A 12,126-nucleotide genomic window follows, 5' to 3' on the forward strand; every position below is an offset into this window, starting at 1 on the left:
TAACATGGTACAAAGAACCACATTATATTGATTCTTAAGAATGAAGCAGTACTTAACCGTGCCGTACATCTTAGGATGGTAGATAAATGGACCTCCTCTTACCCCTACCTCGTTATTCATACATGAAATCTCAAGGGACACAGGAACCTTTTTATATTTGATGGATATCCGGTTCGGGTGGACCTTAACGGCGTAACACAAGCTGGGCCTGTGAGCATATTGACAGGAGGGGCCGAGTAAAATGGCGGCGTGTGTCAGGAGCTGACAGATTAAATGGGGTCTTTGTCTTGTCTGGATGGGCTGACTGGTGACCCTGTGTCTCCCAGGAAACTGCATCAACCAAGTGATTGTTGTTATCGCAGACAGCCTCCAGGTGGTGGTGTGGAGCTATTAGCTGTCTTTGTATAGTTATCTCTCCCACTCTACAAACGGACAAAAAGGGATTTAAAAAATAAATAAATACAGATCCCGGAGTGTACGAGGAGTCGGAATCTGCTCCCAGCCAATCATGTTTTCTCTCCTCTGTAGGTGTCTGAGAGGGAGACATTCAGCCAATCAGTGGACAGCCCAGTAACTGACCTGCTGGCCAGTAGCTCTCACAACGGACCCCTAACCAGTGGTACAGGTAAAATACAGCAGCTCTTGTCCTCTTTTAGGCTCTTGTAACTTCTCTTCTTATTTTAGCATATTGTGACATGCTGTCGCCAAATACAGAGATATAGTCAACCAAGTAAGTAAGACCTGAAAGTACTGAATTCTAACTCAAGACATCTTTTCCCTCACCTCCCACCACAAACTCACATACACACTCACACACACGCACACACACACACACACACACACACACACACACACACACACACACACACACACACACACCCCAGTGTTGACGGACACCCAGGACACCAGCCCCCACCTGTCTGAGGAGATGCTTTCCAGCCAATCAGAGCTCAGGTTGTCCAAGTGCCCGCAGGACCGAGAGCTACCCAGCATCCCTCCGAACAGCGCCCTGGAGGGCATGATGGAGGGGTCCGCTGACGGACCGCCCGCCTCTGGGGACGGCACCTACGAGGTGGATAATTGATTGATTGGTTGGGTGGTTGATTGATTGATTGATTGATTGATTGGTTGGTTGATTGATTGATTGATTGAAAATATAGACCCAAAATATAGAGCCCAGAGCACAACACAATAAAGACACTCATAATTCCAATATGGTTCTTGATGAAAGAAACATAAAGGACTGAACCCATAGAACATGATACATCAGCATTCCATACACTATACAGTATAATATACAGGACTATTAATTAGAAGCCAATGAAATTGAGGGTAGATAGGGGCAATATAAATTCTCTTATTGGTTCTTGTGAGAGTCGAGCTCGGGAATTTTGAACTAATTGTACTGTAGGCGTGATACTGATTGATGGCTGAGACGTGTATAAAGAGAATTGCAGTAATCAGGTCTTGACAAAATAAAAACATGAATTATATCTCTAGATCAGCATCATCTGTGTGTGTTCTTCGAGATGCAGCTGTATATCAAAATTAGAAACTGATCTCACACTGTGGGCAAGAGGGCCAAGTTCTGACTGGATTTGGTTATAGACATGCTTTGGTCCCAGAATCAAAACAAAGACATCCAGCGTTGAACACCAGAAAGAGTCTTGCAAGATGGCCATTTGTTCATTTCATTTGGTTTCACTTATATATATATATATAATTGTGCCGTGGCATTAGCAGTGGCATTAAAAAAAAGATTGTTGTTGTTCATTGCAGACCACTTTTTCCAGATCTTTAGAAATAAAAGACAACTTTCTGCAATTGTTGAAAATTGAACTTAGCTGCAGTAGGAAGCATTGAAACCCGTTAGCCTATCTTAGCTCAGTCACTGGAAGTGGATTGGAAACATTAGCTTCGGCAGGAGGCGAGCGGCAGCATTCTGTACCAGCTGTAGGCGGCTGAGGGAAGACTGATCCATGCCAACATACAGGGCGTTAGAGTTGTCGAGTCTAGTAGTGATGAATCAATCAATCAATCAAAGCTTTATTTGTATAGCGCATTTCATACCCAGAGGCAACACAATGCGCTTTACAGAGAACAAGGGAGGTGGGCATACGACCCACTCTCTACATATTCCAGAGGGAAGCAAAAAAACAGTAATCACCCGGGGGCCAGATAAGTGAGCTGTAAAAATTCTTCCCTGACCCCTCTCAACAAGGCGATCAAGCAAGCTCCAGGAGTATGTTTGTCTACCGGCTAAGAACATTTATAAAGCAATACATTACATTAAATTACATTTCAGAGTGAGAGAGGCTAAAAGCATCATAGGAGAGAGAATATTCTACGGACATGCTAGGACATCCACAGCAGACACGGGGGTATCTATCGGACTTCGGGAGGTCTGCTGGTGACAGTGGGGCATCCACTGGACCTGGTTAGAAGATAGGAGGGAGAGAGAGAGGCACTAGGGAGAGGGAAGGCAGAACAGGGTTAGTAGCACATAGAGCCATACAGACCACACAGATATTGAAACAGGCAACCTGGGGCAAGCTCCTGGAATATATTTGTCTAATGGCTAAGAACATTTAAAGAACAATAAATAACATTAAATTAAATTTTCGGAGCAAGAAAGGCTAAGAGCATCAGGTCCAGGCCTAAGCCGGATGTGGACTGATGTGTGTCTGTGTGTACGTGTGTGTGTGTGTACTAAATACTACGATATCCACAGCTCCACAGCTGACACTGGACCTGGTTAGAGGATAGGAAGGAGAGAGAGAGGCACTAGGGGAGACAGAAAACGGTTAGTAGCACACTGAGTCATTGAAGCAACACAGCAGTCAGAACAGAACAAGCCTGTTTCAGGATAACCAGCTTCTGTACACTTCTTGATATACATACATTGCATAGCAGGATAAATACCAATGTATACAGAGGATTCACGGGTAGGTTTGAGACTGCCTTTCTGTGTCTCAAGGTCCTAGCTAGTGATTGTAGGCTAGGTCGAAAAGGTACGTCTTGAGGTTTGCTTGAAGACCTCCGTTGTTTCGGCCCTTCTTAGGCACTCCGGTAGGGTGTTCCAGAGGTTGGGGGCATAGAAACGAGAAAAAAAATAGAAAATGAAGGCATGGATCACCCTCTCTAGGTCAGTAGCAAAGAGGTAGGGCTTGGTCTTAGCTAGGAGACACAGTTGAAAAAAAGCTTGTCTTTACTACAGATCTGTTTATCAAATTTAAAATCACTGTTAACAACCACCCCAAGATTCTTCACAGAGGAACGAATGTTGGAGCATGTCATCCAAAAAGGATGAAAAAAAAACAGAAACAGGGCAGCAGCAAACAATATAGTGGGGCAACGAGGGGGACGGCCAGCCACCACGGGCGCCATCTTCAGTAGTAGTAGGACGTCCTGGTATTTTTGCCATACTGTATGTGGCATACTATGTATTGGGACATACTAACATCCTGTTTTGGCATACTATATAATATGGAAGTATGCGATTCAGAACGCAGCCCTGGTGAGAAGCACAGGAGAGAACAGAACACGCGCCCTGCGGCCGTAACACATAACGTGTATCATGCATATTCGCTATGAATTCAATATGATTTATACTCAAATCCAAACGTATCTCTTGTTTCCCCTCCAGGTGGTGAAGGAGGTGGCGGTGGCGTCCCGGGACGTCAGTGTGGAGGACTCCCTCTACGAGACGGTCAAAGAGCTGAAGGACGCGGCGATGCGCCTCCCCAACGGTACCTCCGCCTCCCGCCCCGCCTCCGCCTCCCTACTCAACGGTCACCTCAGCCCCGGCACCCCCGAGCGCGGGCCCCTGTGCGCCGGCGTGGAGTACGCGTCCGTGGACCTCAACAAGAAGAGCCGCTACAGCGCCGACCTGGAGGCCCGGAGGTCTGCCTCCCTCGCCGCTGCCGCCGCCGCCCCGGGGGGGGAGGAGGAGGAGGAGGAGGAGGAAGAGCGGCCGCCGCCCGTGCCGGATAAGGTGCTGGATGAGAACGATAACCAGCCGCTGGTCGATGGTGAGGTGCTGCCGCTGCACAATGGAGAGGTGAGGGCGCGTGTGTGTGTGCGAGCGTGCGTGTGCGTGCGTGCGTGTGTGTACTGGGAGGGTGGATGTGTATATTTGTGGGGGGAGGTTGGAGGTGTGTGTGTGTGTATGTGTGTGTATGTAGGCCTATGTATTGTTTGTGTTTACGTCAGTGCCTATGTGCCAGTTTTCTTTGTTTCGAGCTCTCTGTATTACATAACGTGTGTGCGTGTGTGTGTGTGTGCGTGTGTGTGTGTATTTGCTAGTCAGTTTACTCATATCACCAAAACAGTCAAATAGAGGTCTCTGGAAATCCTACTCCATGATTTGGAGTAGCTATCATAAATTCATCAGGCATATCAGCTAGTGAGTAGCAGCAGCTGGAGGAGGAGGACAGAACAATAGGAAGAGAGACACGAAGAGAGACACGACTCCCGCTCAATTATGACACGTTAAGCTTCCTACTCCTCCGGACGGGGGAGAACAAGGGAGAGAGGGAGGGAGGAGGGATGGGAGAGAGAGGGAGATGAGGGGGGAAAAGAGAGAGTGAGGCAGATAGATACATCTCTCCTGTTACAGACAAGGAAATAAAGGGTGAGAGAGAGGAGAGAAGAGAGAGAGAGAGGGAAAGAGAGGAGAGAAGAGGGGGAGAGATGGAGAGAGAGGAGAGAAGAGAGGGAAAGAGAGGGAGAGAGAGGAGAGAAGAGAGAGAGGGAGAGAGAGGAGAGGAGAGAGAGGAGAGAAGAGAGAGGAGAGAAGAGAGAGAGAGAGAGGGAGAGAGAGGAGAGAAGAGAGAGAGAGGGAATACAAATGAAGCCATCTGTGGAGCGGGGAAGCAGACGGTTGTCGAGGCGTACAGTGAGCGTCCCTCCCAGCGTGTTGTCCTGCTCCTGTAGAAATCCACCAGAGGAAGAGCACACACACACATGCACGCACACATGCACACACACACACATGCACACACACATGCACACACACACACACACATGCACACACACATGCACGCACACATGCACGCACACACGCACACATGCACGCACACACACACACACGCACACATGCATGCACACATGCACACACACACGCACACATGCACACACACACGCACACACATGCACACACACATGCATATATGGGGGGTGATTTGTGCCATGTATTTGCTAACTGAGCAAACATACATGACGAATATTGCTAGCTTCCACGTGTTCTCTTTCCTGACGACGCCCACTCTCCTGACGACGCCCACTCTCCTGACGACGCCCACTCTCCTGACGACGCCCACTCTCCTGACGACGCCCACTCTCCTGATGACACCCACTCCTGACGACGCCCACTCTCCTGACGACGCCCACTCCTGATGACGCCCACTCTCCTGACGACGCCCACTTTTCTGACGATGCCCATTCTCCTGACGACGCCCACTTTCCTGACGACGCCCACTTTCCTGACGACGCCCACTCCTGACAACGCCCACTCTCCTGGCGACGCCCACTCTCCTGACAATGCCCATTCTCCTGACGACGCCCACTCTCCTGACGACGCCCACTCTCCTGACGACGCAGATGAAGAGAGAGCTGAAAGACATGATGGGAAGGGAGTTGGTGCTCCAATCATTCAGTCATTCAATTTATAACAGACCATTACACTGCCTACAGAACATACCCACAATCTATTATTTTCACTAGTGACATGAAAGTCATTGGCTGAAAGTAGTTATTGTTAACACAACAGTAAGCTAGTCTAGTTATTTTATGTAGCTAGCTAGAGATACTGCCCCCCAAATCAACTTATTTGCTTATGTTTCTGTCGAACCCTGTAGCTAAATGTTGCTAGCACAAGCCCAGAAATCAGTCTTGTCGCAGCGTTGGGTTAACACCACCCCTTACGCTACGTCACGCCGCCGCCGCCGCTAGTCCAAAACGTTGCGTGTCCCGTCAGGTCTCCTATCAAATACAATGGGGATGGAATGGATTTTGCTCACGTACGCAGCGTACGTTCGTCTGCTCAATTTGGCAGCTCAGTTCGCTCCGCGCGGTAAGAGATGGCGCAAATCACCCCCCATATGCACGCACACACACACTTGCACACACGCACACACACATTCAAACACACACACACACACTCAAACACACACACACACCTTCACACACACACACACACACACACACACATAAACACACACATATACACACACACATACACACGTATACACACACGCATACACACACGTGTACACACACACATCGGAGCGTCTCATCTGTGCAGTGGTGGTAACGGCCTGGTCTGATCTGAGCTCCTGCTGGCATCCCTCTCTGCTCTCCCTCTCTGCTCTCTCTTTCTGCTCTCCCTCTCTGCTCTCTCTGCTGTCCCTCTCTGCTCTCTCTCTCTTTCTGCTCTCTCCCTCTCTCTCTCTGCTCTCCCTCTCTCTCCCTCTCTGCTCTCTCTCCCTCTCTCTCTCTCTCCCTCTCTCTGCTCTCTCTCTCTCCCTCTCCCTCTCTCTCTCCCTCTCTCTGCTCTCTCTCTCCCTCTCTCTGCTCTCTCCCCCTCTCTGCTCTCTCTCCCTCTCTCTCCCTCTCTGCTGCCTCTTTGTCTAAGAAGCTCTGGCCAATTAGCTGATCAGTAATAACCGTGCTTTGGTTGGACAGCAGGCTAAGCTAGCCCTATTTGACCTGCGCTATGAAGACATATTGAACCACTGGACCACCTGCACCCCTGGAGCGTGTCTGGAGACACACACACACACACACACACACACCTCCCACTCCCAAACCACCCGTGTCGGTATGTCTAGTCAGCATTAATTCTGCTCTTCAGCCCCTGTCTTTCCCCCAACCCCTATATCATATGCACATGTACACACACACACACACACACACACACACACACACACACACACACACACACACACACACACCCTGGGACTGATTTAAGGTTAACCCTGCACATTCCTTGCTCCCTGTGGTTATGCGTGTGTGAGCGGAGGCCGGTGGTGATTTGTCTTGTCAGACAGGGTAATGTATGTGTGCGAGCGCGTGTGCGTGCGGTAATGTATGCAGAGCAGAGGAGGGTCTTTGTTATGGCGGTGCGTCTCGACGCCCCGTGAGAGCCAGCTGCCGACCATCACTATGACAGACCAACGGCATGATGGATGACATGAACAAACACGCGCGCACACAATCTCTCCATGTTTCAGTCTGAGGGGGATTTCTCCGAGTAGCTCTGCAGTCAACACCGTCCAGACACACAAGGATCCGCTCGCGTGTTTCCATGCGCCTATTACGCCATTATAAACAGCACCGCCTTTGTTGTTTGGCATATAACCCGACGTGTTATAACCGAGGCCTGAAGCGCCGAGGGACAGCTTCCTCCGCTAACCCTTGATTTTCTCTGTCGCGTCAAACCGTTGAGTCGTCTGTCACTAAAAGGAATGTGTTTCATTGTCCTCTGGCCGATGACACTGTGGGGGGGGGGGGGGGGGGGGGGGGGGGCTATTAAAACGCTCTCCGTCTGTCTGTCCCTCCGTCCGGCTAGACGATCCGTAGCCCCACCACGGGGGTTGCTAACTAGACGCGCTTCGTTTGTCCCCATTGCCCAATACACACAGCTTTGTACACAAACTATACTAGGTGTCTCTGTAAAAGTGTAGCCCGTTGGGGCGCCCCGGTAGTCACCGGGTAAGGCGCGCACCATATGAAGGCTAGTCCTTTGCGCGGCGGACCCGGGTTCGATTCCCGGCTCGGGTCCTGTGCCGCATGTCCTCCCCTCTCTCCCACAGTTCCTGTCTCTCTACACTGTCCTATATCATTAAAAGCTGAAAAGCCCTAAAAAAAAAAAAAAAAAAAAGTGTAGCCCGTTGCACCCGAGGGGGGGGCTTCTACTTTACAAATCCCACAGAGTTTAGTCGAGTTTGAGGAGCTTCCTCGCTTGACGTTTGCATCGGTGTACAGTATTATCAACAGAAAGAGCAGAACCTGCAAATGACTGCTAATGTTTACGTGCTTCAATGACACAAAGGGGTGTGTACATCCCTGGTGGAGACATGTTTACTGTTTGTTTTAGGTATGTGTTCGTGTGTATGCTTGTGCGTGCGCGCGTGTGTGTGTGTATGCGCAATATGTGTGTGTGCATTGAGAGTCTGTGTTGTACAATTATTGTAAGTCGCTTTGGATAAAAGCATCAGCTAAATGACTGTATTGTAATGTGTCTGTGTTTGTTAAGCTGCCTTTCTCTGACATGTATTTCTGGTGTGAATACATGTGCATGTGTGTTTGTACGTGTGTGTGTGTGTGTGTGTGTGTGTGTGTGTGTGTGTGTGTGTGTGTGTGTGTGTGTGTGTGTTTGCCCATATCCTACACCACATTCTGTCATTCTGGACATCCCATCCATGGTGTGTGGTTCCCTCCTCTATCAGCACACTGTCATGTTGGGATGTTCTTTGTGTCTGCTCCTACGCTGACACACAAACACACACACACACACACACATAATTTCATTTCAAAATAGCATCTGCATCCAGCTCCAGATGGTAGTCAATGGTAATCCTCTCTCAACTTGGGTCTTCAGTTTCACAAAGTCCACTGTGTACAGCGTTAGCATAGTGTTAGATACAGCGTTAGCATAGTGTTAGATACAGTGTTAGCATAGTGTTAGATACAGTGTTAGCATCGTGTTAAATACAGCGTTAGCATAGTGTTAGATACATCGTTAGCATAGTGTTAGATACATCGTTAGCATAGTGTTAGATATAGTGTTAGAGGTATGATTCCCCCTCACTCCTGGCCGACCTATTTTCCCATGACCTTGTCCCCCTTTGTAAAATATATATATATATATATATATATATATAAAAAGAAGAAAAAGGGAAGTTGGAAGTTAGGTTCAACCTTGCAGTGTTAACATACTGTACATTTGGACAATTGTAAAAAGACGGTAGAATGGAATTTGACTCCCCTGAGTAATTATCTGAACGTGGGTCTTTGTCTCCGAACACACTCACTTTTCACACCACTTAATGAATTGGATTGGCACTTTAATTTACTGAGGCACACGGATGAGAGACTTGGGGAACATAGAATTAGTGCAGATGAACACATATTGTGGCAGACAGGATGAGTCGTAGAGACGAGGTCATGGCGCTTGTCTCTGTGTTTCCAGGCGTGCCTCCTCCCATCAAATTAATTGCTTTGCTAATTAAGGTAAAATGGAAGCACATCTGGCCAGTTTGAGAACCCATGCATATCCATAAAGTCACCATAGCGATTCATTCAATAAATTGGAAAGATGTTGCTGTTACACCATCAAACAGGCATGTTTGAAAACTACTGTTAAGTATTTGATATAGTCATAATGCACATTAATCCACATGGACTCACACAGAATCATCCAGTATAGCAACCAAAAGTACTGCCCGCGAGGAACTTCATTTGTGTAGCGGACTGGACACATAAGGTCCAACCCAAATAGGCTAGATATGTTGCCTGGCAACCATTTTATTCAGAACTATAGCCTATCCCAGAAGATTATGTAATACTAAAATGATAAGAATGATCGGCAAATAAATGATTGAATGTTACTACTGTGTGTTTTTTGTGAATATATATATGTAGTAACCAAGCAATTGACCACTCGAGGCAATGGGTTACACAGGAACAGCTACGGGGGGCACAACATTCACAGACAATCATAGCGCAGTGATTGGTTAATCACTGTGTACAGCCAGAAGAACAGAATATACTGTAAACCTACCATACATGCAAATTAAATTCTACAAGGAAGAATAATGCCCATGGCAATAAAAGTGCAGTAGTGTGTGTGTGTGTGTGCGTGTGTGTGTGTGTGTGTGTGTGCGTGTGCGTGTGTGTGCGCGCGTGTGTGTGTGCGCGCGAATATGTAAACGTTGGCCAGTGAAGGTGAGGGCATGTTAGCCAGTCTATTTCCCCAGAGTGGGGGGGGGTTAACTCAGTCGTTATCCCTGATAACACATGGGAATGGGGTCAAGAGCTCAGTAGATGGATGGAGGTAGGTACAAAACTACACGAGGTCCTCCTGGTTCTGAGCTGGAAACGAACCACTATTACTAAACTCTTGACTCCAGACACAAAATATTCACCTTGATTTGGATAATTGGCACATGCCCTTGATCAAGTCAACTGAGAAAGACCTTCAAAAATGCTTCTTTGCCTACAGCAGGTCCGACCCATGAAACATAACTTCTAGGACAACCTCTAGTCCAGATATTGACATTCTCTTTTCAGGCACCCGGGGCGTTGCTTAGCACTGTCAGGTCTGCTTGGCTGATTAATGACTCTCCACATCAATCATGAGGGACCACTTCATGTACACAATAACAACACACATACAGTACTGATATGTACACAATAACACACATACAGTACTGATATGTACACAATAACACACATACAGTACTGATATGTACACAACACACACACAGTACTGATATGTTGATATGTACACAATAACAACACATACAGTACTGATATGTACACAATAACACACATACAATATGTACACAATAACACGCATACAGTACTACTGATACTGTATGTACACAATGACAACACATACAGTACTGATATGTACACAATAACACACACACAGTACTGACATGTACACAATAACAACACACAGTACTGATATGTACACAATAACACACAGTACTTGTACACAATAACACACATACAGTACTGATATGTACACTAACACACAGTACTGATATGTACACAATAACAACACACAGTACTGATATGTACACAATAACACACAGTACTGATATGTACACAATAGCAACACATACAGTACTGATATGCCACTGCCTGTTGACTTTGAATCCCTTCTGTTCTTAATGAATGAGTGCTTAGAGATGACATTCCCCTGAGTAACTCAACAGGCCCAAAGAGAGTTGACACGCATACAAGATGTTGTATTTCAATCTTATTTTCACACTGAGTCTAATCTAAAGTTGTGTTCTTTCTCTCTTACAGTTACACTCTCCCCTGTCTCCCTCACCGGACCCTGATCGCCAAGTTATGGAGAATGACGTAGGTCTCTTATAACACTGAATCAATCTCAAGGGTTTTAGAAATATTTAAAATACTAGAGTATACAGACTTGAATTTTGCTTGTGGCTGAGGTTTAAATATTACTTCAGGCTCACACATCCAAACTGTATCATGTGAAAATAGCATCATATAATACCGTGTTACTCATCAATTTATCCAGTGTGGCAAAGCTTAAGAGAACATGCTTTTTTACTAGTACTACGTACTGTAAAGGCCAAGTTCTACTTCGTCATACGACACTTTAGAAAGTGTCTTTAGACAGAAATGACATCAGTCGATACTTTTTTGTGTCGGACAGGGGTGTCTTACACCTGCCGAACTTTCTAATGCCGCAGACTCCGTCACTTTCGTCGCGCAGCTGTGATTGGATAGCTAGATAGAAGGCACATTCATTGCCATGGATCAATCAGCCACACGCCCGCAAGTTACCATGGAGCTGATCACACATTTTGCTGAAGTATAAATGCTTATGTCGGTCAACATTTTTTTTCTGTCTACAGACATTTGTCGTACGATACTTGTCGACTGAATATAAATTAAGCTTAAGTCACCCTAGTGGGACTTGAACCGACAGTATGAGTTCCTGGATAGTGCCACACGTTACCCCAACCAAGCCACCTAGGTTTAGAACACCTGAACTATGTATGGACTCTCTGCTCTTCCCTCCGCCGTCTGCAGCTGTACTCCTCGCTGGATAAGCCGTTCTCCGCCGAGGAGGAGCGCGAGAACGACTACAGCAGCATCGCAGAAATCAAAGGCCTGGTCCCCGCCTCCTCCTCCAGCGACCTCTATGCCACCGTCCGAGACGTCTACCCCCAGAATGAGGCCCTGGCACCCGGGGAGGAGTCCGCCCCGGACGGCACTGACCCCGGGTACGAGATCATCTGCATCCCCAAGACTGGTGGCGAGGAGGAGGATGGGCGGGGGGGGGCAGGGTCTGAGCAGGCGGAGCCCGACTACGAGAGCGTGGGAGAGCTGAGTCTGCACAGGGAGACCTCTCGTCTCTGA

General features: G+C 47.5%; 1 protein-coding gene across 1 annotated transcript in view; it reads left to right on the top strand.

Moving 5' to 3' along the window:
* pag1 (phosphoprotein membrane anchor with glycosphingolipid microdomains 1) overlaps nucleotides 1–12,126 on the top strand; it is a gene marked incomplete at both ends in the record, with an annotated part of 15,461 nt that extends 3,335 nt beyond the window's left edge. Inside the window, 4 exons of the mRNA XM_084454926.1 lie at nucleotides 529–625; nucleotides 885–1,072; nucleotides 3,647–4,060; nucleotides 11,797–12,126. Coding sequence (XP_084311052.1) covers nucleotides 529–625; nucleotides 885–1,072; nucleotides 3,647–4,060; nucleotides 11,797–12,126 — 1,029 coding nt within the window. The remainder of the gene's footprint in view (nucleotides 1–528; nucleotides 626–884; nucleotides 1,073–3,646; nucleotides 4,061–11,796) is intronic.

Source organism: Borostomias antarcticus (assembly GCF_949987555.1).
Source record: "Borostomias antarcticus genome assembly, chromosome: 21".
Taxonomy (NCBI): Eukaryota; Metazoa; Chordata; class Actinopteri; order Stomiiformes; family Stomiidae; genus Borostomias; species Borostomias antarcticus.